At 34.4% G+C, this 25,384-nt stretch overlaps 2 protein-coding genes across 4 annotated transcripts in view; both read right to left on the reverse strand.

The window, feature by feature from the left end:
• Positions 1–786: 786 nt before the first annotated feature.
• Positions 787–25,384, reverse strand: part of LOC128992821 (scoloptoxin SSD14-like) — a 36,033-nt gene continuing 11,435 nt past the window's right edge. For 2 of the 3 annotated variants that reach the window (XM_054416565.1, XM_054416577.1), the window contains exons 2-10: positions 19,299–19,529; positions 16,419–16,639; positions 10,296–10,488; positions 8,282–8,479; positions 7,302–7,548; positions 6,538–6,728; positions 5,975–6,215; positions 3,187–3,300; positions 787–1,992 (exon numbers count right to left, since the gene is read on the reverse strand). In XM_054416565.1, coding sequence (XP_054272540.1) covers positions 1,843–1,992; positions 3,187–3,300; positions 5,975–6,215; positions 6,538–6,728; positions 7,302–7,548; positions 8,282–8,479; positions 10,296–10,488; positions 16,419–16,639; positions 19,299–19,529 — 1,786 coding nt within the window. In that variant the 3' untranslated portion in view covers positions 787–1,842. Of the gene's footprint in view, positions 1,993–3,186; positions 3,301–5,974; positions 6,216–6,537; positions 6,729–7,301; positions 7,549–8,281; positions 8,480–10,295; positions 10,489–16,418; positions 16,640–19,298; positions 19,530–22,032; positions 22,105–25,384 lie in introns of those variants that run through there. The other variant, XM_054416571.1, reaches the window with a different exon arrangement.
• On the reverse strand, positions 17,982–18,698 carry LOC128992838 (nuclear protein 1). The gene has a single exon (XM_054416584.1). The coding sequence runs from the start codon at positions 18,584–18,586 to the stop codon at positions 18,368–18,370; it is 219 nt and encodes a 72-aa protein (XP_054272559.1). The 5' UTR covers positions 18,587–18,698; the 3' UTR covers positions 17,982–18,367.

The following is a 25,384-nucleotide window of genomic DNA, read 5'->3' on the forward strand; positions in this document are numbered from 1 at the left end:
AGCTGTTCAAAACACTCAACGGTTTATTTGCATTTTTTTTTTCTTTGATGTTCCACAAGGCTGGGTGCTTTTGGTACCTACTCGTTTAGGAACACTGATACATTTCCCACAGACCATTTCATTTTAAATGTAAGCAAACAACAACACAACCAGCAAGATTTCACAATTAAAACACACCCAGTGGTTATGGTCAGAAGCCAGCTACTGAGCGAGTAGAAAAAGCATCGTATGAACGAATACCAACACACTCGCTGGCGTGTGTGTGTGTGCTTGTAAACTCGCCCCGTGTGAATGGTGCTTTATGTATAGATTTTGTTATGTTTTACGTTTTACCCACATTAGAAAGTGATTTAGCTGAGTCTAGCTGCTTTAATTTACTTCAGGATAAAATTCCAAATCTCCCAAGAAAAAATTCAAGTTTTGAATACAGTAGACTCCCTCTTATCCAAACTCCTCGAAACCTTGGCCAGTCCGGATAACGGTTTTTCTGGTTAAACCGGCGTCCTCAAAAACTCGTTAAAACAGACCGTTTAAATGCGTATTTGAGTGAGATTTAGGAGAGCATTGTATTTAGACACCTGATCACTGGTCTCAAACTTCAGTACCGCCCACTTCCTGCCAAACTAGTCCGGTTAAAGAGATGTAATTTCCGCCGAATGTAGTCCGGATAAGAGGGAGTCTACTGTAGTAATGATTCTGAAGAAGCTAGGAATTGGATAAAGTAATGTTTCCCTCCTTTGAGTTTCAACAGAGGATGTAAAAATAATTTTCAAACATTTTGTAAAATCACAATTCTTTAATGGAAACAACCTATTTTACAAAACAATTTGAACCGATAGCAGTAGACTTTGGCATATAAAACTTATTAACAATATTAAATGCATCAAAATAGCAATTCATTAAGTACTATAACAAGAGGCACTAATACAATCAAATTTATATCGAGGCTCTTTAAAATTTGTGTATAGAGCAAACTTTACTGTATTATTAAGATCACAGTCACATTTGAAAGCTTTGCGAATTGTGTACAATAACTTGATTAAAAAGAGAGCAAAATGAGTGTTGAATTAAAATTATTAAAATAAAAATAAGTTACCAGCTTATGATTGAATAAAATATTAAATTTAAAGAAAGCAAACATTCGAGGTAAAATATACTAATGAAAGTTTTATTATAAAACAATGTCATAAACACTCCTGATATGTCAACTTTTAAAATAGTTTCACTAATTTTAGGAAAATCACATAGGTTCACTTAAAAGTACTAATACTGCTGTTAAACTAAATGAGTTTAAAATCAATAAAAGATTTTCTCTCACTGAGTTGTTTTTTCAACTTTTAAAATAGCCAGGTGCTGCAAAATTTATTTTCAAAACTGAGTTATAAAAATCACTATTTTATTGCAAAACAGCAAATTTATGATTTATTTATTTGCTTAAAAACTAGAATTTACAGCTCTAAAATAAAGTAAGAGTTTTGTTTAAAATTTAAAGAATAAGGAAACATACACTAGAGAAAACGAAAGATGATACTATTATTAAGGAAAATAAAAATATAATTTTAAAAATTTGGGGCCAGATTCAAACATTTTAAAATTGCTAACTGGTAATTTTTTCCTACTAGGAAAGTACTTTAGTTTTACTTAATTAATTAATCTTATTTAGAAAACAAATTTTGTATGAATTTGTCAGTTGTCAGTTTTTAAAACACTAATAGTGAAGAACATCACCTGAAATTATCTCTAAATTTGAGTATTTAAGAATTTCTAGTGTTAATGTTCTCAGACTTCCTAGAACCTGCTAGGAGCTTTTGTAAATTAACTCGGACTTTTGTCTTCTCCTCTTCAGTCTATTCCGTAAACTTCACCGCCTTTACGATAATCTGCGTTGGCGTAAATGTGCTCGCCTTGTTTGGCGAGAGCACAAACAATCGAGCCTCTGTCCCTGTATCGGATTGTTTTGTGACCAAGTTTTTGTAGGCCCTTGATTAATGGCTGAAAAATGCAAATTATTTCATTAATAAACTCTGTTTATCTACTGCAGTAAAGAAACTTTATGCCCGAGTCACACATTACATAAGAATAGGCACACGTACGGATTTAGGTGTTTTATCTCTTGTTACTTACAGATCAAAAAGAAAACTGATTAAACCTGTTAACATTTTTATTTGGTAAACTAAGCATTGACAGCAACTTACTTTCTTGTTCATACAATATCGCCTGTTCAAGTGTGGGAAAGTAAAAACAATTGCAGCAAAATAGAAACTATTGCGGAAAAGTAAATTGAGTGAATTAAAGTAAAACTAGTGTCACACCACTAAATATGTAGATAAAGCAAAATCTTGTGTCACAAAGTAAAAACAATAACTTAAGCAAATTGAAAACTTGTGTCGCAAAGTAAAAATTTGTGCGGGAAAGTAAAAACAAGTGTTACAACGTGAAAGAGCGCACGAATCTGCTCTTTTACTTCTTGTAATCAGTGCCGCTACTGTATTGGCAGCTCCTTTTTAGGTAACAGTGCCGGAAGACCGAGTTTTGCTCGGATTCAATAAAACATTTATTAAATTAATTAATTATTGAATCAAAAATTTTGCAAACCTTCTCATTGCCCAGTAGCATTTGGATAATTTTGTTGTTTTATCTTTCCAGTTTCAGCATTAAGTGTAGCAAGGATAGCACGGGATTTACAAATTTCTAATATTGTCCGTTTGCAATGTGGCTGCAAAATGCTTATTCAATAATATCTCTTATCCGCATTTATACATGGTGAATTTCTAGGTTTGAAGAATAGCCTACAGCTAACATGTACAAAACTAATTACAACTATATTTTAAAATGTTAAGTCCAAACTAACAAATGCAGTATTTTTGGTTTCACGTCAAATCAAATTATGACAATTAAATAACCTGTAACAGCTGTTTTGTTAACTGCTGCTACAAAAAGGTGTTGCCAATAACATGGGCACTTTCAAGGGCTGTGGGATAAAAACCGGATTTTTTCACAGCATTGTGACCAACTCCAATCAATTTCCCGCGGCCAAAGACCCCATATTCAACAAAAAAATAAAAAATCCTCGGAAGAAAATAAAAGTTTGTCTGTACACACGCTTGTTATAGAGTATATAGGATATGGTTTAAGTATAAAAGTATAGGAAAACCTTTTTTACTTAAGTAAAACAAGGTTACTTACAGCAATGACTCCATATTCATAGCTAATCTGCATTGGATACAGCTGATGATGGACTCTGCTTGCATCCACTGCTTCTTTGACTGACTTTCCCAACCATAAATATTGCATTATGACCTGAAAAACAAATTAGCATTTTATCATTCTATAGGCTGGAGTAAGTTGCTTTTAGTGATCCCAACTCAAGACATAAAATATGTCCAGTAGAACTCAAAATGTGTCTCAAAATGTTGGGACTGGACCCCATCCGTATAGTCAACGATCCGAATAATCGGATTTTTCAAGGATCAAAGTCAAAGTCAAAGTCAAAATAAACTTTATTCGTATGAATACATTGCAGCATCAGAATAGAGTCACATATAACTAAAAATCCCATACTTTCATGCTATATAGCTAAAATACAATATATTTAAAACTATATATAAAACCCAGGCAACCAGTAGTGGAGCCCTCACTTAAGGAAACTCCGAAAAAGAATAGAGAGCTTTATTAACAAGATATTCTTTCAGCAATTTTTTAAATTTATTGTAATTTTGCTCATTTCTAATTAAATTTGGCAACTGAGTAAAAAATTTGGTGCCCATATATTTAGTTTTGTTTTTATAAAAATGCAGATTATGTTTATCAAAAATAATTTTATTTCGGGTATTATAATGATGCTTGGATTCAAAAAATATATCACTTTCATGTTCTTTGACATACTTTATTGTTTCTAAGACATAAAGACTGTAAACTGTCAAAATTTTAAGATCTTTAAATAAGTTTTCGACACTCTCTGTGCTATTTAAACCTAACATTATTCGTATTGCTTTTTTTTGTTTTATCAGAATTTTGTCCAAATTATATATTGAGGTAGCTCCATATATACAAATTCCGTATGCCAGATGAGAGTGTATTAAAGAATAATATATTGTTTTTAGCACTGTAAGGTCAGATATTTTTGACATTTGCCACAGTGCATATATTCCTGAAGACATCTTTTTCACTACATTATCAACATGATCATTCCAAGATAGATGTCGATCAATGAAAAGTCCTAAAAATTTTGTCTGATTTGCTTTATTTATTATGTTATTGCCAACTTTGATTTTTGGATCCAGAGCTATTTTATTTTGTTTTGTGGAGAAACTTACTATCATTGATTTGCTTGTATTTAATAGAAGGTTATTTTGATTTAAAAAATTTTGAATACTCATTAAGTCCAAATTGGCTGAGAGCTCAATATCAGAAATGGAATTTCCTTTAACAATTAAATTAGCATCATCTGCATATAGTGACATCGAACTGAAGCTGGTACTCTTAGGCAGACCATCCAGGTAACACAAAAAAAGTAATGGACCCAGGATGGATCCCTGAGGTACTCCATACTTAATCACCTGAGCTTCACAGACATAGCTTCTTAAATAATTACAATAATTATACCATAATCTAGATATTTCATTTCAACAAACTGATGCCTATTACATAAATAAGAGGAAAACCAATTAATTAGGAGGATTATCGCTCGCTGATCGATACAACATTATAATAGACTTATTATGGACACAATTGGCACATATTACAAGATATTGCAAATTAAAATCTTAAAATACTACCTATAATTAATATAAAAAATACTAAAAATTTTCTTGGATTGAAGATTGATGTAACCCTGAGTTGGGATGATCACATAAAAGGAGTACTTTCTAAAATCAATTCAGAGATACTTGCTCTTTCAAAAATGTCAGGCCTTTGTGATCTTGAAACTTAAAGGGTAATTTATTTTTCATCACTCCGTAACGAAAGTAACTACTTTCGATAACAGCTGACATCAATGAAAGTAGTCGTTTCCCAAGCTCTAATTTAGGGCGAGGGAAAATCGATCAGCTGATTTTCCCTCGCTCTAAATTTACTTTCCCTCGCTCTCAATTAGTTCTCTATTTATTCACTACGCGCGCTAGTGTTTTGTTATGGTTTAATTTAATGATTTGAATCAGCTGTTTGTATTGTTCAAAGTTGTTTTATTCTTTTATTTTGATAGGTATTTAAACAAAATGTATTGAGGAATATACGTCGGTTTCCTTTTAGAAAATTTTATTTTATTTTATTTTGATGCTCAATCAAATTAATTGAGAAATGAAATAGTTGTAATATTACTGAGGTCTGCTATTCTGTGTTTGTGTATTTTTGCGTCGTGATGAAAAGTATCGTTCATAACTCGTACCGAAAGTTATTATCCGGCACTTGCTCCGTTATTCCCGTCCTCGGCTTCGCCTCGCACGTGAAATTGATGTTCCCTGTGTTCGGCTTCGCCTCACACAAAAACTTGAGCGCGCGACGGAAAATGCCACTTTCGGTCCTAGTAATGAAATATACTATTTCATTCATCCATTCACACATATCATTGGGTGTATGCATCTATGGTTCTGCGAACAAAACTTCTTTAGGTATGATTTTAAGAAGCCAAAAAAAGCTATCAGAAAGATGTTGAAATTGGAAAAAGATGAATTTGTTGAACACTTTAAAGGACTAAAAATTGTAACCTAATTTTTTTCCAACTTTTAAAATTTGCACACTGTCTACCCTTTATGGCATAAAATTTAGTTTTATAGACAGATTTATGATTAGATTTAATTATTGAAAATGTCCAATGCATACCTGATGACAGATAAACGTTTCAAAATCTACAAGGCACAAGACTAGGGTTTGGATCGTCCGCTTAAAAAATGCTGCAGACAGAGATATAAAAAAAATAATGAATGTGAGAATTTTCTCACAAAAAAAGGTGTCAAATTCCAACTCCGCCACTTACCCACGACACTGAGGTGGTGATCTTGGTACCCCCGCTGGCCCCGACGACCATCCTCACGTCTCCGCTACTGTCCACTATGATCGTGGGGCTGACGGAGCTCATTGACCGCTTGCCTGGTTCTATAAAGTTGGTGGGAGACGGGTAAACTCCATAGTAATTGACCACTCCGGGTAAAGAGAAGTCATCCATGCCACTGTTCAGTATGATTCCCGTCCTCTCTGACGTCACTCCTCCGCCAAAACTGTCAAGAGATTGGTTTCAGGATAAATTTCAGCAAGATCTTACAATTGAGCTACGTTCAACAAGTTATTTATTTTTAAAAGTGGAACAATTTTTATGACACAAACGCACATCTGGTGAGCGAGCTGGTCTAGTGGTAGAGCAGACTGCTTCAGTTCCCAAGGTTCCAGGTACAAATCCTGCCAATCACCGTTGAATTTTTTAAAGTGATATTGCCTCGACTTTCTACGTTCTACCTGAAAGTCATGTGAAATCGGTTTCAGGCAAGAGCCTACTGTCCTAGATTGTAAAGGTGGGACATAAAAAATTGAACTTCCACTCACTAGAGATTAACAGTGCTGGTGACCGCCACGGCGTCTCCGTCCGGCGCAATGATGCTGATGTGTGCCGTGCCGTGGTCGTCAGGGTTGTAGAACACTGCGCCATAGTGGGCGGCCTCCTCAAACGTACGATCATCCCTTATCAGTGATCGTACACTGTTAGCGTAGTCATCTGACATCAGGTTGGCCAACAGCTAGGAAAAATAGACCAAGATTATTTTTTTGTTTGAATATTCTAGGATGTGCAAGGTTATAAAAATAAAAAATATATAGGGTACATAAAAAGTCCGGGAACCGATTTTCATTTTTAGTTACAGGTAATACAGCAAAGCTTTACACACAAGTGCTATATCTATAAATTTACTTTCTGAACCGGTTTTCTTTTGTAAAGGAATGGTCCAGTAGGAGTCAAAAATATTTTTTTCACAAAATGATAGGTGGAGTATTATTTCAATGTTACTCAAGTTTCACCTATAATTTTGGCAATAGATTACTGAGAAACCCATATTATTTGTGTAACAGCGTCTGAACTGTTTATGATGAGCATCAACATGAACATCTCAAAATAATAGTAACAGTCTGTCAGAGGAACTACTAATCACCAGAATAACAGTGAGGAAAAATAACTGCATTAGAACGAATGGCTGGTACATACTGGAAGAGGAACGGATGAGGAAGTAATAGGTGAAAAAAACAATAGTATTCTTTCACTATTATAGCAAAGAAACGGATATTGCCATCATTACCCAGTATAAAATCACACTTACATCTTTGATATCAACAAAGTCCGGATCGCCAAGTTCCGTGCGCCTGGCGTAAGCGTACTTAAATGCTTCTACCATCCTGTGAACGGTCGTTGTCATGTTGCCGAGTGTACTCATGCTGTCTGTGGTCATGTTGTATCCGTCGAGGATGTTGAGGATGAAGGCGAGTAGGGCGCCGGCACCAGGCGGAGGCGAGGTGTAGAGTGTGTCCCCATGTAACTTCACAGTGATCGGCTCTCTCCATACTGGTCTGCATGGGTAAAATGATTAGTGCTACTGTGTTTGTGAAAAAGTAGGTTAACATTGAGGAAGAATGAATTTCATATTGAGGACTATCAATTGCCAGTTTTTTTACAAATGAAAAAAATACTCCTAGACGTTAAACCAACAGTCCGCTGTGACCAACATTGTCCCGGCTTGGCCAACAGAATATAACGGAGCAGATAACAGCACAGATCTCACACCTTGATAAAAATAAAGTTCAAAAAACAATAGCCGATTGTATTAAGAAGTAAATTTTACCCATTTAGTAATAGATTTTCGATGACAATAATTAAAATAACGTCCAAAATTACTGGTGTAGATATTTTTTTAACCGTACTAGCCGTAAAATTTGAACTATCGACTAACCAAAAAGTTATCCAAAACGGCCTTGCCTCATCGATTTATGTTGATCACGGTTTTAATGTAAGATTGAATGAGCCACTTATAGAATGCACGTTATAGATTCCAATCATAATTTCACCCTACAAGGAAAAGACTCATACATTAGGTCATATGAATAACTTTGCGGACTCTTCACTTGCCAATATTTGCACAACCATTCTAAATAAAAATCTGACTTCAGTAACCTAAGAGACAAGCTTAGAACAACTACAGCAGGAGGTTGGGTTAGTTTCACAAACTTTTATAGATATGATCAGCTGATTTATAATCAAACTGCACAATATTAACCGGGGTTTTTTTTTCACTTCTCCACTTACTTGTAGTTCCGCATGTCCTTTTCGGTGATAATGCCTCCCATACTTTGTACGTCTTCAACGAACGTCTTGGTGAGAGTACCATCGTGTAATGCGTCTCCTCCCTCTTGCGCTATCACTTTGAGAGTTTCGCACAACCGTCGGGGTCGAATCAGAGTCCCCATCGTCTTGAAGCCTCCAGTTGAGTCCACAAACCATTCCCTGCAATTGTAATTTGAATGGCTAAATTATTATTTACATTAAAATATGAACTTTTCAGAAGAGAAAATTCTACTGAGTTTGACACAATTTGAGACCATGTAATGCAAGTGAGTATTTTGCGTCAAGAAAATGCTCTTTGAGAGTCAAAAGGTCACTTTTTAATTTTGAGAAAAGTCATTAGCTTTTTGATGGATCAATTTGTATTTGATCTTAGTTAATTTTCTTCTTAAGTAAAAGTTTTTCTTTTCTAGGAACTTAATCCAACAATGCTTTAAAACTATAGTTGTTATTTTGCGCTATTTTGAATATTTCTGTTTATACTTAATTTACTTTCCGTTTGCATGATTAAATAATAATTATTTAATCTTGCCACGGTTATTTGTCAATGAGAAACTAACCAAATACTTCAAATGTATTTATTTTATAAACAAAAAAGTATCCTAGAATACATAGTTTTAGACACCTGGTACATTTAATCTATGTTAAAGTGTTAAGACACTTAGGTTTGTGTAAAACTTGTTCTATCCGTAGCTAAAACAGTTATCAAAAATACATTTAAATTTACAAAACTAGTTGATTTTTTAAACTCTTTCAAGATATTTATTGATCTGATTTACATAGATTAATAGATTTAAAATTAAATTTAACAAGTTGAAAAGTCACTTAAAGTTGTATATATATTTTAAAAAATCAAAATACAGATAACAACAACCAGTAAAGACTAATTTATAAGAAAGGAGACAAAACAATTGTGAGGTATCATCTTGCATTTCTGTTTACTAGGTGTGATGCCTTATCAACCATAATGTCAGTTATTGTAAACAAAAACAATCAACTGTGGATTCAAGGTGAAATTTGTTATGTTATACAACTTGATTCTCTCTCGCTTACTTCGGTTATGCAATAAAAAGAAAAAAAGTTAGCTATGAAGTTGTATTTATTAAAAACACATTAGAAATTTTAAAATTAATCTAGAGGTTAAAATATCTTTAATCCGTCAATGAGATCATACGTCACCGATGAACGGCGACCGGTTTCAGCCTATCAGTGAGGCAATCTTCAGGCGAAAGAACATAAATTCACTCCGAAGAGGTTGACAGAAAGTCTATAAATACATCACAAGGAAGCATAAATACATTTTAAACAAAAACACATGCTGTCACAAATCGACTGCCTGGCAGACGGTTCGTGTACAATGAGTTGCTAGTCCAGACTTGAGTCCGCCACACAGTCAATTCGTGGCAGCTTGTGTTTTTGTTAAAAATGTATTTAACTGTTATTCCTCGTGATGTATTTATAGACTTCCTGACGACCTCTCTACGGAGTGAATTCATGTTCTTTCATCACCTGAAGATGGCCCCACAGCTGGGCTGAAATCGGTCGCCGTTCATCGGTGATATGATCACATTGACGGATTAAAGGTATTTTAACCTTTTGATTAATTTAAATTTGTATCAGGAGGCAAAAAACACCAGAAATATATGAATTTCTCCTCAGAATTCATAAAAAAGGAAAAATTGTGACATCAAGGTGTAATAGCCCTCAAGTGTATTCTCAACTTGAATATGTATTAAGGATACTTAATCACCTCAAAATTGGCTTAACTGAAAGTACAAAGGACCTTTCCCGTTAATTCACTACCAACATGTTGTTTTTTTGTCAGATTGAAATGTTAAAATTACACTCAAATCCCATTTAGGGTTCAGTTGTATTATAACCTTTGACTATTGTAACAATAACCTAGTGTTAGTGAATTATCGGAAGAGAAACTGAAATATGATTAAAATTGTAGGAACGCCTAGGAAGATTACACTACCTCAAGTTAGGATCGCTACGGAACAGATCAGGCCGGAAATGAAGGTTGTCACTTTGATGTTTGCTCATGTGGTAACCGTCTCGGCAGATCTGTAACGTAGGTTCTACTACCTCGGCCCACGGAAGACGGCCGAACTTCTTGTGCGCCTCCCAGTATCCTCGCAGCTCCCCGGGAACCCCTGACGCGAGCGCCCCTGTAACCAAAAAAGTAACTGAGTCTACTAAATCAAGAGGGTTACCGGTTCAATCCTAAAAAAAGTAAGTCGGAAACATTTGTCCTATTTTGCAGCTTGTTTATACAACACATTTTATTTTATTTTGTTCGGACAGTCAGTAAAAAAAAACCCTGCCTTTTGTAACTTTATTATTAAGTTGTTAAATAGTGTTTTCTAACAAGTTATTTTTTACAGATTCAAATGTTGAAAATGAAGACATGTTTCAAGTGATACTGAGTGAATGTGTTGTGAAATGCCTCTGATAAATTCACCAAGTTTTAAATGAGCGACTTCAACTTACATACCTATCCTCATTCACCTACAAGGTAATAGAATTTACTATGCATACTCACTGAAATTGAGATATCTTATCTATATGAACAAAATGTAACTAAGCAAGTATATTTTACACAGATGACTTTCATTTTTTCTTTCTCCCCCTACTAGTAACAGCATGCTCTTCTTAGCTGTTTAATTGTTTGCTCCAAACCATTAAGATTTCAAGTTCTCATAATAACTATTAGGCGACTGACCTTTATCGGTACGGTAAGATAAAAGAAACTCAAACTAATTTAAACAAGAAAATAAAATTTCACAAGAATAGGAAAGATGACTTAGGGAATGAAACAAACAAGGAATATTTAATGTTAGGACAAAATTAATTATGTCTTTAGTATTAATGAATCGGATTTGTATTACCGGTACTCAATAAGAGCAAAGTTTGCAAAGCAATTACGTCTGAAGAAATAAACCAGTCAAAATTTGAATCATCATTTTAAATGCAATAATGTAAAAAAAAATAAAAACAAAAGTAAAACTAATCATTAGTAATACTTTGCAGAAATTTGTACAGTTCAAAACAAGTGCAGAATATTATCGAAAAACTATCTTGACCTTCCGTCTATCGCTACTAAGTTATTATTCAGCATAAACATTGCTATCTCAATTTGGGTTTTGGACTCTAAGGTCAGGCTATCAAAGTCAGCTTTTTACCCATTTGATTGATTATACCAATTTCAAATGGTAAAATGTGAGCTAAATTGATAAGAATATAAATTGGATATTCTAGAACAAACAGTGGGTCCTTAAATGATTATAATATTTGTGTTATTAATTTACACTTAGATGTCTGTTAATTAATTAGGATTAGACTACAAACTTTTGCAGATAATTTTTAGGACATTTCCAGGGCCAACTTTTCCAAACCAAACATCGACTTAAAATGTTTTGGTACAAATGAAAATTTAAACAAGGAATGATATTACTCATGACATCAATACATTTAACGTTTACTTTTAAAAGAGATATTTCAATAAATGCAGTGTTTAAATTAACTCTTAGTTGCATTGAAAAAATTGCAATTAAATTTTGATATAAAAATGATTACTAAAATAGAAAGCATGCTGTACTGAGATGTTTGGTACTATATCTTTACGAAGCATTTTTTAAGGAACAGGCCCTGCTTAACAGATATTTTGTATTAACAAGACCATCCTAATGCGTTACTAACATATTATAGACTAAAACCCAGTGCTCGATTTGAGGGAAACGCGGCGGAACGGAGTTCCGGTACCTCTCTTTTGGAAAGATAAAATATTTTCATAAATAAGTACATTAATAGGTACTAATCTCATTAAATATGTTACTTCATTTTTTACAAATCGAGTACTGCAAGAACATATACCTAAGCTTTTCAAAGTCTATTTAACAACAGTAGCATGACTAAACTAATGTTTCATACAATATAAAACAGTTGATTTCTGAACCCATACTATTTGTCATTGAGCTTCAATTAAAGATGATTTCTAAAAAACCAACAAAATAGTAACAAAACCAGATTAGACAGTTCCCTACAAAAAAACTTCAAATAGGCCATTATTAAAGAATATCGTTGAAACAAAACTAAATCCATCCACCCTAAATATGTCTGCCATCGCAATTGCAAGTGTTATAATGCAAGTTTTATTGGTCTGTCAGTTGGTAAAGTGAAAGAATTTAAAACCATGAAAACAATGTTATGGGTCCAGATTCTGATACCTTTGCCAAAAATTTACTTTTACTCTTGTACTGCAACCTCGCTTTTCTGGATACGTCGCATGCACAGGCCTTTAGGCCTATGTAAACGGGCAAATACAATCTTAAAAGAGGCCGCCAACCTCTTAAAAATAATTTGAAATACATTAAGACTAAAATAAATATAATATTTTTAACTAGTTTCTTTCTGACTTGTCACAGCTGTTATTTTATATATATATATTTTAAAAATATCCACAGTACTATCCTGATAATTAGACCAATTCATAAATTACAAGGAAAAAATGTGGTTCGGATTCCACTATAAACTGTAGGTCCCTTAGTTGCCATTAGCTGTATGGGCTATTAATTAACAGCTGTGTCTAAGGAACATGTCGGCCTTAGTCACTAACAAGACTACAAGATCGCGCCACTCATCCTACACTCATCCTTCACTCATATTTGGGTTAAAATACGCACATAGTGGCGTCCCCATCTTAAATAATTGATAATTGATAATTTTCACTTTTATATTAATTGAATCATAACAAATTATTTCAAAGTACATATGTTGTCAGAAATGATTAATTAATTAAATTCTTTTACACACTTATTAGCAACCTCTAATTTATAAACTAATTTATGATCCTAGAAACCAAAAACATAGAGATATTCTTAAAGAACAGTAATGTTTTGAAAGGTAATGCGCAGAGTATAGAGAGAGGGCGTTGACTCACACTTGAATAAACAAAACACAGCTGTGAGCCACTTATCAAACTGTTTGAAAATGAACCAACAATCAGATTACATATGCACTTGGTGTAGAACAAATTCTTCGGGAAGTTAAATTATACTCTCCAAAGAAAAACTTATTCAGATTCCAAAATGGCATCACTTATATCACTTATCAAAAAATCACTTACCTGGTCTTAACTTTTTCCATCCTATTTCAGCTGTTCTTTTATTAGTTAATGATGAGTGTTACCAAGTTATTTGTAGGGAAGAATAAATTACGTTTAGCTTTTTTAATACAAAGATGAATGGTTACTAGCTTTTATCCTAGAGGCATGAAGGTTAAAATCTTACCAATCACCTACGGTTCTAAGGTCTGTTATCATGCTGTGACACAGTGGTGCTGTATTAAACCTTTGACATTTTCACTTTGTCATTACAGTATTATGGTACTGGAAAAATATGTCAACACAAAATGAACTGTACTATATAAGTGGCTGGGTAGCTGCCTGGTTATGGTGTTTGACTAACAATCAAAAGGTCGCCGGTTCTATCCTGAGAAAAGTCGGTAGTTTTGTGATGGTTTGAAACTAGACCCATCTCTCCCTATAGCACCTCGTTTTCCTCGTCACAAACGGATGAGAACCTCTTTAGAGAAGGAGTGGGGGCGTGACGTCACTCTTTTCTTGAGGGAACACCATTACCGTAACGAGACAATATGATTCCAGCGGCGTTCGTGGCGTAGTTGATAGTGTCTTGGACTGGTGTTCTGGAGGTCTTCAGTTCGAATCCCACCAGGGACACTAATTTTTGTCAAAGATTTTGCTTAGAATGTGAATACTTCTTAACTGTGTCATCTTTTGTTAGAATTTGAGGCATTTATAATTTGATTTATGAACAGAAATGTTTTTTTTTTAAATAGTAAACCTTTATTTGATTTTTATCTTATATCTTTTTTTATAATATCAGCAAGTTTGGTTGCTTAGGCTAGGTAACAGGGTTCGGCTCTAGGTACACAATTTAATTTTATAATACAAAATTTTTAAACTAATTTTATAATTAAAAATTATAAGTAAACCTTCGTTTGATTTTTATCTTATATCTTTTTTATACTATCAGCAAGATTGGTTGGTTAGGTTAGCCTAATTAAAAATTTTAAAATTAATTTTTAATTAAAAAGTTAATTTTATAACTAAAAAATTATACAATAAATTTAAAGTTTTTTTTTATCGGCATGAGGGGCTCTCCCACAATTCACCTCTGCTTCCCAGAAAAGGTTCTCATCAGTTCCGGACAAGGAAAATAAGACGCTAGTCATCTCTCCCTGATCATTGGGTTAAATAAGTGATCCTGTCTAATGAAACAGCTGATCTTAGTCAGCAAAAAGCTACACAGCTTTTATTTGACCAAAATTAAAATTTCTCTGCGTAAAAGGCACCGTATGCAAAGATTGTATGAAATTAACTTGCCACTGGGCAGTTTACAGTGATAGCCATGTTAGTGCTTCATCCTTGTGTCCCTCACACAATACTGGCTACAACATTGTCTGGATATCAGTGATTATAGAGGTTACCTTCAAATCTGAAAGTCCCTGGTTTGATTCCGAGCAAGATTGTTCTTACGCTAGCGGTACACTATCACCAAATGTTCAACCGAATATTTTGCCTAGTTTTTGGCTGGAATCGCAACAACAAATGCTGCCGAACGTTAACCACAAGCTCACCCAGTAAACGCTCACTGATAGTTCGACTTACTTTAACTAAATGCTTCAACTAGTGTTATTGGCATTACTAAATAGCATATATCAATTAATGTTTGCTGACGTTGAAAGCCAAGGTAGAAAAAGCAATGATGGGATTTTTCAAAACATCGTGTTGTGGAACAATATTTAAAAAAAATAAAATCAAACTCCCGTAGTCAAAAACCACTGCCTAGATCAAATGGGCTAGCCTATTGTTGTACCCTGCCCTATTTTTTTAAGTGATGGTGCTCTTGCACTAAATCCTAACATAAAGAAGCCATTCCCCAATGATTATTAGTTTGGTAACTTAACAAAATTTCAATTATAGAATATCAGAATCAAGAGTTTTAGTATAAAATACTTTGAAACAAAAGTGTTTATTCGTTTTTCCACTCCATCAAAATTTATTGCACTACTCAGTCTCACCTAATGAACTGGAGACAAGACAAATTAATGAGTATGAACTAACACTAGTTTGGGTGAGCTCAATCGGCACTCGCATTTGCTCATCTCCTTTGAGTCGTCCAAAAACTAAAAAAGGAGCGCAGACAAGCAAGGATCATGGCTATGCGAACTATCGCGAGCCTACACAAGTAGAGCAGGTACACAATCGTACTAGCCATAGCTCGCCTGTATGTGGCGATAGTGTACTGCTAACATTAACTCAGATGCCATTAAACGGTTAAATTATAAATTTTAACATTGGACTCTCAATGCACAATGGTATGTAAAAAAAGGTCGATGCTAGGTTGTAACAAGACTAGGGTTTGGACCATTTCTTTAAAAATTTAAAATACGAAGGCTTAGTAAACAAAATACTTGAGATTACACTAGACTGGGACGGGTGGTGTAGTCCTGTAATCCAGCTGCTAGGAGGTCACGAATTGTGGATATTTATAGGCATGCATTGTGGAATCGATACTCTCTGGTGTGGATTAACGTCCGCACGAGTGAGTACTACGACTATCCTGATAATTAGACCAATTCGTATATACCAAGGAAAAAATGTGGTTCGGATTCCACTATAAACTGTAGGTCCCTTAGTTGCCATTAGTTGTATGGGCTATTAATTAAGAGCTGTGTCTAAGGAATATGTCGACCTTAGTCACTAACAAGACTACAAGATCCGCCACTCATCTCCATTCATACTTGGCTTAAAATACCTACTTTGTATGGTCGCCATTTTATCAAAAAGTACAAAAGTATAAGATCTGTGCATCACATCTAGATATCAGTTTTATTTCATTCACCAGAGTATCAACCTACTTATACCAATCTTTACATTTTACTTACCCATCAACCTCAATTACCAGGAAAAAATCAAAAATTGTAACGACTGAAACCCATTGTTTTAAACCTCATGGAATCGCTCCACATTTTATAGAATGAGAATTTTTGTAATCTTTAACATTCCAAAACCTACCATGTCGTGACAAGGAGTTGTTGTGGGCGAACATATCCCTCGTAGCGGCACCTGGAGCAGTTTCCCTGGCAACCAGAGCCTGAGAGGTCTTGGACTTGCGGTCGTACACTGTCATGATGAACCCTCCGCCCAGTGCCATACTCTGCATGTTGACCACCCCGTTGCAGAACAGTGCTGCTACCGCAGCATCCACTGCTGAACCATTCTTGGCCAAGATGTCTCTGGTTATCCACAGAGCATACTTTTCAAAACGGTTAACTTCCAGGTTACCTGAGTTAAGGTGTTTAACTTAAACAAAAAGATTTTAATTTACTAACCCATTTTAGGCCTTCCGGTAGTTGTTGGTAGCTTGTTTGGCTTCATAGGCTACAGTTAGGTACCTATGAAAGTAGTAGAGCTGATAATTTTGAATTGAACTGATTTTAGCTTTTAAGTAAGTTTTACAGTAAAATTTTTAGAGTATAGGTTGATGAATGCATCCATTTTAGAAAGCCAGTATTGCAGCAAAAACAGCCAGTTTTTTTTAACAGTTAAATTATGTCACATTGATTCATTAAATTTAAAAGTTTTGATGTAGCGTTAGAAAGTGCCAGATTACCAACAGGCCCTAAGCTTATTTTATTTTACATTTAAAGCTGAAACCAAAAGTTTAATTGTATGATAGGCTACTAACCACTGATCAAGGCCCTATTTCCTGGTGCCATTGTTTCTATTTTATGAACTTAACTCCTTTTGAATCCTACAACTAGATCTAAAAACCATTTGCATTCTAATTGGACTTGTGGGCCTGGAAAAGATAGTTAAAGGCTACCCAGTGTCAGTTGGGGAAAGCTCCCGCGCTAAATGTCAGACTAGGCGTTTTGAAATTTCACACAAAGGAATGTAAACTTACATTCTTTCTCTCCCAGTTGCCATTGCCAGTCTCGTTGTTATAGGTTGGTGTTTAACTTAGGCCTTGTGTAATTTTGAAATCATTTAAGTTAACTTAACTTAGGTACCGAAACCAAACTTGTAAAATCATATGTTATCATAACATGACCTCACATGTCATCCTTTGTATTTTTAAGACTGGAAAAGAGTTCTGATTTTCTTGAGCCCTCTCACAGTAAACTTAACCTCCACAGTAAGTTAAGTTAAACTTACACAAAATAAGATGCCTAGACTGTCTAACATTTTTTATAGGCTACTGTAAGTTTAATCTATTTGCTACGACATACCAATTAATAGGTTTAGGCTATACTGAAAATGTACGATACTCTTCTAATTGTCATGACACAAAACTTAAGTTAGGCTACTAGGATTGTATACAGTATTTTACCATCAAGTGTAATTCAATTAACTTTAATCCTATGCAAAAAACCAAACTTTAAAGTTGTAAAGCCTTAAGTGGTGTCTCAATTAGCTGGTTGTAAAATAGTAAGTAAAACGGCTAAAATGAAACAATCTAGGCCTAGGCTAGTTTAGAATAAATTAGGAAATAGGCTAGGCCAATATAACTATATTAAGTTAACATAGTCTCTAACCAGGTAAGTTACAGGTTGTTGAAAAGATAACACACTGCAGTATAAATACGACCTAATTTATTATTCGTAGAAAACAAATCATTACTTAGTACAAAATAGTGGTTTTAACAAATTCATTGTTAAATAAGTTAATTTAATGACGATGAGAACTTCTGGATATTGGAATCAATTGGCAGATGGTAGGCCTATCCTTGAAGTTATATAAGTAAGGAATTACGTTATCACAATAGCCAAAAGATAAAACTAAAAACCTGTTTTAATCGGTGTTTAGTCCATTGCTTCTTGATAACAACTTCAACGACCGTTTCCAGTAGAAGTCCCATTTCGAACAAGTCCCAACAACTGCTTGGGAGAAAACTCAAGTCAACATAACACACAATTTCAAATCAACGAGTCCGAGTACCAAAAAGTCCAAGTCTTAAATTATCACTGGGGAGGTTTTGGCTTCGTAGTTTCAGGCTTCTTATTCTGTTCAGTCTTCATTTGTTTGTCAGTAATTTTCCTTGTGTGTCCACTGGGGTCAAAGTGATTCGTGTGTTCACTGGCTTCTTTCTTCGTACGCTGTTTTCCACTGTGTCCAGAATAGAGATGCTTGTCAATGTCGAAATTGTAGTGCTCGTACTCATCGAAGTGGGTTTCAGACATGTTTGTAGAAAATTAGTGAACTATTTCACAAAACTAAAGACAGAACGACTGGCTAATACCGTGGATGTTCACAACTAGACGTCAACCTTGAATCTGCTGTGCTGAAGAGGAAGGATTAATTTTGTTTTGATGTCGAAACGAAAGTTGACAGAAGTTTGTGCGCTTGCGCAAAGAAACCGTTCTCGCCTCTGATTGGCCAGGTTCGCTGCCAGCTGTTTTGCAAAGCATTGTGGGTGGCGGCAACGGAAAGTGCTAGAAGAAACAGAATTTGGCGGCTTAGCGTTTGAATTCAATTATTCTGACACGACATGAAATTAAAAAAAAAAACTCCTTCACCAATATTGAGATCAAAATGATACATAGGGTTTTGTTTATACATTTAGGAGCTAAGCCCTAATATATGGAAAATATTATGAAACGTTTTTCATAATTAAAAGTCCTTAAATTAATTACACCAAATAACGTAAATACACTGATTTATTTTATACGATCTCTGTTAATTGATTAGGTTTAACAATTCATTCTTCAAACATTTTCACACAAAATTTCTGATAAATTTGTAAAACCAAATATTAATCAGAGAAACTAACCCTATTATAAATGAACTCAAGAATCTTGGTTTAGTATGGGGAAGTGGCCAATACAGATTATAAGTGTCTTAATATCCTGTTGCCATTGATTATATCTACTCAATCAACCAATGCTACCCTACCTGCCGATCTTCGAGCACGGGGTACCATCTGTGCAGACGGCTGCCTTGCGGAAGCTGTGCTGATAACTATGGGAGGGTGGTAGTGGTTCTTCGGGGTCTGGGGGCTCCGCCCGGTAGTTGAGGCTAGGAGAGTGACGGGAGGCTATCTGCCAGGTAAGGAAGGCAGTGGCAGCCGAGGCGACCAAAACAGCAGCAACCCAAACTGCTAGGTAGCGCCTCTTTACGCTGGACCTGAAATGAAAATACACGTTGGTTGATACTGGCTGAAGTGGCTAGAGAGTTTTTGATTAGGTAAAGATTGTTTTGTGCCCGGGCTTTGGCCTCTTATAAGTAGGTTCGATCATAAGAATCGGTTGATGGCGACTTTTTTATTCGTCGTGATGAGGATAGATTAGATTAACATAGCACCACACTCATGCAGTATGATGAGGCGATGATGAGTTCTGAGTGTTCAATGGATAAAATGATAGTATTGTTAATGACTAAGAACGACTATTTCTTTTGCTTAGGACCAATTATCAAGCCCACGGATGATGACAGCTGGATTTTTTCGAATCAACAAAAAGCTACTCTGCTAAGGATCGAACCAGCGACCCTCTAGAATATTCACATTGAGATATCAAATATTTTTCCGCCTATTGTGTTTTGTATGGAATCCTGTCTACTTGAACCAGGCTAACAGCCAGTCCCAGGTAGATGGAGGGCCATGAAACAGGTTCCTTCATACAGACTATATGTGAGTACACCCCCCATTTTAGGTAAACAACACTAGACAGGTCGTCAATAATTGATGACCTGTGAATGGTTCTTTTCGAAATTGAATTATTCAATTCTACACTCATCATGCAATTGTAACTCAGTATATTAAAATTCAATATTTTTCCAGGACATGACCTAAAATAATAACCCTAATTATTATGTTTTACTATAATTCGTATGTTTTTGATGTTGGGATTTTTGACGGCAATTTTCTCAAGGGAGTGTACAGAAACTTGCTTGTTTTTCCTCAGTTGTTCTAAATGATCTTAAGTTTTTCATTTGTCAGAAACGAACCACACCAATTTCCGTAGAAACAAAGTTACATCGAGAAATATAACCAGAAAGCCTGGTTTGCTAAGGTCCGAGACGCGATGTGGAGTGTGGAGGCGGGTATAAATATCAGTGTAAAAATAGGTCTAGATGTTAATGGCAGAAACAACGCAGTAAGCAAGAACAAACATCTTTCTACCTCCATTTTGATACAACTTTACTTCAGTATCCAAAGTCAACTATTTCACTTCCTCTTTCGATGTTATTGTAGCTTGCGCTAGAGATATTAGCCTCTAGGAAACCTGTAGAATAAGCGTATTCCTAGCTGTGGCACTTGTTGAATTTTTAAATAAAAAATAACGGAAAAACCTCATTTAACGCTTCATAAAGTAAAATGTTCAATGAGTACTTAGATTTGCTGCAACCAGTGACAGGGTTTACTTATTTCCTTCCAAAATGGTTACAATTGTTAACACGGTTGACATATAAACACGATAGTAGATGGATCTCTCAGCTGTGTTCTAGAAGGAGAAAGCGAAATCGGAACTAGAATATCAGAATGTCGTAGGTAATGAATTTGTCGAGGCTAATGACTTTGTTTACGAATCTATTTATCCGACGACGTTGCGGTTTTCAGTCACACGTTTCAATCATAATGGACATATTATTTTGATTAAATTACTAATTGTTCATAAATAATGCAATAAAAATCATCCGAATAGTAAAACTATAGCCTTTTAACTACTATTTTACTTGCTTTATTATATACTAGCAAACCCGTCGTGGCTTCACGATGCTTGAATTGTGTCGTGTTGTGTGTTGTGTGAATTGTTGTTGTGCTCACGAAAATTGAAATTAAAAAGTAAAATGTTTAATCTGATCCAACAAAATAATTAAAAACACATATTTAGGCCTAAATCCATTTACATACTATGTAATCACTTAATTTAGCTGAGCATATGACCGAAGATTGCATATGCTACGCAAATATGACTAACGAAGTTAAACACCTTGGGAAATTTTCTTCATTTAGCCTACAACATTTAACTGCCCTTCCAACAAGAGCTTCAGACTACGTTCTTTTCAAGTTTTCGTGGACTATTCACTCTGAAACCACTCCAAAATATGTTTTTGGCCATGCTACTATCCCCTCTGTATCTCTTTTCAGTTAGGTGTAGGCTACACGCTTAAACCTAATTTTCCAATAGTACAATGATCGCCTATAACTTTATTTTAAAGTATTATCTACCTATCTTAAAATAACACTAAGTAAGATAAAACCTTGCACGATGTTTTATTGTGGCTGTCAAAACCCTCAATGGCCCTAGTTGCAAATATACATTCAGATGTTTTCATTTTCACCAACCACGTTTGTATGTGTGTAAATACTTGACATAATCCGCCAAATACTTGTACTCCATTATATATACATTATAATACTTGTAACAACATTCTCATCATTCTGCAATTGCATGATTGTGACATTATTAATTATCCAACATATAGCTAGGGATGGACAGGATTGTACTTATCAAGAAGTCCTGATCTTCTCTCTTGAACACCAATTATAAATAGTGATAGAAGGCAGTTACCATCCCTTCAAAATATAGATTCAACTCGTTAGGAAATAATTGTTCCTTTGTCATTGACATCGAAAACACGTTAAATAATAATACAGTTATTAAATTATAGAGAACAGACAGACCTTAAAAAATCGCGAATAACTGAGTATAACATACACATCTTGAATTTAGAATTTATTAAACCACACAAAATATTTTATGCAGTAAAACACATTTTATAACCACAATAATAATGTAAATATTTTCATTTCACCTAATAAAATATAATCAGCTGTTCCCTTAATTAATTGCAGATTGAAAAGTATTCATTTGTTCAAATGTAAACACATATTTTCTCCATAAGAACTAAGAATAACATGGGAACTTTAAATACCCCTCCAAAGCAAACCTGCCGACTAAGCGAATTTCCATTTGTCTGAATTGATTTTCAATAAAATCTATTTAAATAACATTAGTTTAACGAGTACCTAGGTTTGCTGCTACAAGGAAACTAACAAAGTGTGTTTTTAGTAAAATATCAATAGCTTAGTATGAAATAAATAAATGTGCCAAGTTTTATCAAAATATATCCATAAACAAGCAAACTACAACATTTTACAATATTCTCCATTAGAATTACATGGGAATTTAAAATTTACAATTTTTTGAATTTTCTCCGTTACCAAGAACCGTACAAAAACACCTTGATATACTAAATTATTTGTTTTTTAAGCTCTTTGAAAGTCACCAAACGGCTTTGAAAATTCCAAATTATCCCGGGGAGGACCCCCGGACCCCCTGCCTCATTGGGGGGTGCTCCACACCCCCCCCCCCAAGCCTCCGGGTAGCCCCCCCCCCGACAAGGTCCTAGAACCGCCACTGGACAAAAGAGAAAAAACTATTTAAAACGGGGCGACATGGCTACCAATCAGACATGACAAAACAAGTACTGTATCAGACAAAACAGAACATGCAAGCAGACAAAAGGGTCACACACAATCGGTTCAATTCAAGGCTACAAGATTGTCTGAGATTTCGTTAAAACTTAATTAGTCTCTTTAATTTGACACGTGTGATCGAGTTGCATAATAAAGACTGAGGAGGAAAATATCTAGTTTAAAAAACAATCTAGATATACTTTTTATATTATCTTGGATGAATATATTTTTTTAGTTAATTTGCATGTAAATGTTCGCTTCACCGTTGGTTAAATATACCATTTGTAATTGGATTTTTCTGAGATGTTAACATTATACCTTTTTATACTGACTTTGAGTGTTTACAAATTTAGTAATCATTCTTCAAATAACAATAAAACATAAAACTTAAAGTAATAAAGTGCGAAAAGACCAAATTTAGAAGCGTGTGCTTAGAAAAAAAATAATCTAGAAAAAAACAGACTTTTCTGTTAATTTATTACCACTATATTATTTAGATGTAACAATCAAACAATTGAAGTTTCAAATTATGCCTTTGTTCCAACCTAACCTAATGCAAAAAATTGATAAAAATAACATTTTAACCTGGAAAAATAGTGGTAGGAAGGGGAAAATAGTGGTAAGAAGGGATTAAGTCCATTAGTCCAAATTTAATGCTGCTCGTCAGTTATTTAGGGCGTCAATGTCAATGTTTGGTAATCTCTACGGACGTCAATAAGCTATCAATAATTTATTATTATATTGCAGCGAAAAATTTTCCAAGCTGTAAAATAGATAGAGACGCATATAAAATTGAGGTTAAAAGTGTTGATAACACCTGTTTCTGCCGATGTTGCAGCAATCAGCTGTTTGAGGCCCAATACGGGTTGTCAACAGGGTTACCAACCTTGAATGTTGATTCATAAAATGCGCAGTAGCTCAATGTTTGCGGTTAAATGTCAGTGCATATTGATTTAATTTTTAAAATGCTCCTATTTTGGAACAATAGTTCTAATTATTTATATGAAGCATAATAATATCGATTGTGTAATTAATTACATGCGAATAAAATTGCATGAATAAATATTTCCAAGTATAATACTAAGTAAAGTAAATCCACAGCAAAAATTGTAAAACAATTGTATGATCCCGTATTGGTAGGGTTGTGAAAGTTACAAGAAACTAAAAAAAACCGTTCCTTCTTTGAAAATACACGGTTGGTGTTTTTTGTGCCTTCTTCACATCCTAGGACTCTAAGCTAGGCTAGAACTGTTTTAAACATTACTTCTAGAGACTAGAATACCTCGATATTACTAATATATGCTTGGTAACTAACATATTACTTCTCTGTACCTAGATGTTCGTGGTCTTATCCTTGAAAATATATTGGTGATTGTCGGGATTTGAACCTAGGACCTCGTGGACCGAAGTCTCACACTCTACCAGAAGACCAGCCAACCCCCCCCCCCCAGCTTGTTTAAGCACCGATTTCTTACTCACACCCACTGAAGACAATAAATTCTGAGGTTTATTTCATTCGGTACCGGTAAATGGTATGTTTTGTTGTTTATTTATTTTAATCTTGACGACTTTGAAACGTTTTTTACCAAATAAAACAATCTATAAAGTATTGCTTGTTATCTAATCACAACCAAAGAGGTAATTAAACATTTAACAATATAATAAGAGGGAAAATATTTAGTCTACATCAACTCACTCAAATTGGACAAGAGATGCTTGTCAAAACGGGTAAGGCTTATCATATATTTGTACATGAGAGGCTTATTGCATTATCTTAAGTCAAGGGTCAAGGGTTTGACTAGGGGTGTTGCGTGCATTAACAAATATTGTCAACCTTGTGTAATAATGTTTATATTATAATTTTTAAATTAGTAAAATATGTATTTTGTATTACCGATGTAGTATAAGAAAGGGATACATCCTTAACATTATTAGGATAAATACAAACAAATTTGTTTATTCCAATTTTTCATGATAAATAAGTTATCAATTTTTAAAACTATCAAACATACAGTGTCCCTGATGTAAGTCAAACCAAGTTTTCAACTGCATATAAACCTAAAGTAAAAGCATATAGACTAAACAACACAAATAGACTTCTCATCCCATTGTAATTTTGAAGCTCGTTTTTCGTGTCTAGTTCATGTCCGGTGAAACTGATCGCTAGTGTCGATAAAATTTTTTTATTATTTTAGGGTTCATTTCTTGACTTGTTCTTAACTTTTGGTTATATAACTAGGAGTATTGTTTGTGATTAGATCTTTATTTGGTGAAAGGGGTTTTTGTATTACAGAAATAACAAGAAACGAATTGTAAACAAAACACGACCTCTCCAATACACCGGACAGAACTAACAATAAGATTGTCTTCAGCTGATCCATAAGGATGAGAAATCTACTAAGGTAGTATATTTTATCTATGATAAAAGTTAATAACTTAAACTTTTTATATATTGTTAAGAGGACTGAAAACATAGCTGTTGAATCTTTATTTGTCACCATAAGTATCTAAATTAAGTAGGTAACAAAAGTGTTATAGGTAATGTTTTGGGATGATT

This window comes from Macrosteles quadrilineatus, unplaced genomic scaffold, assembly GCF_028750875.1.
Source record: "Macrosteles quadrilineatus isolate MER2022 unplaced genomic scaffold, UCM_ALF_1.0 Scaffold_1__1_contigs__length_201487025, whole genome shotgun sequence".
In the NCBI taxonomy this organism is placed as follows: Eukaryota; Metazoa; Arthropoda; class Insecta; order Hemiptera; family Cicadellidae; genus Macrosteles; species Macrosteles quadrilineatus.

Bases quoted from the DNA above. Each gene is read 5' to 3' on its own strand.
- LOC128992838 (XM_054416584.1), bottom strand. From the start codon at position 18,586: ATGTCTGAAACCCACTTCGATGAGTACGAGCACTACAATTTCGACATT.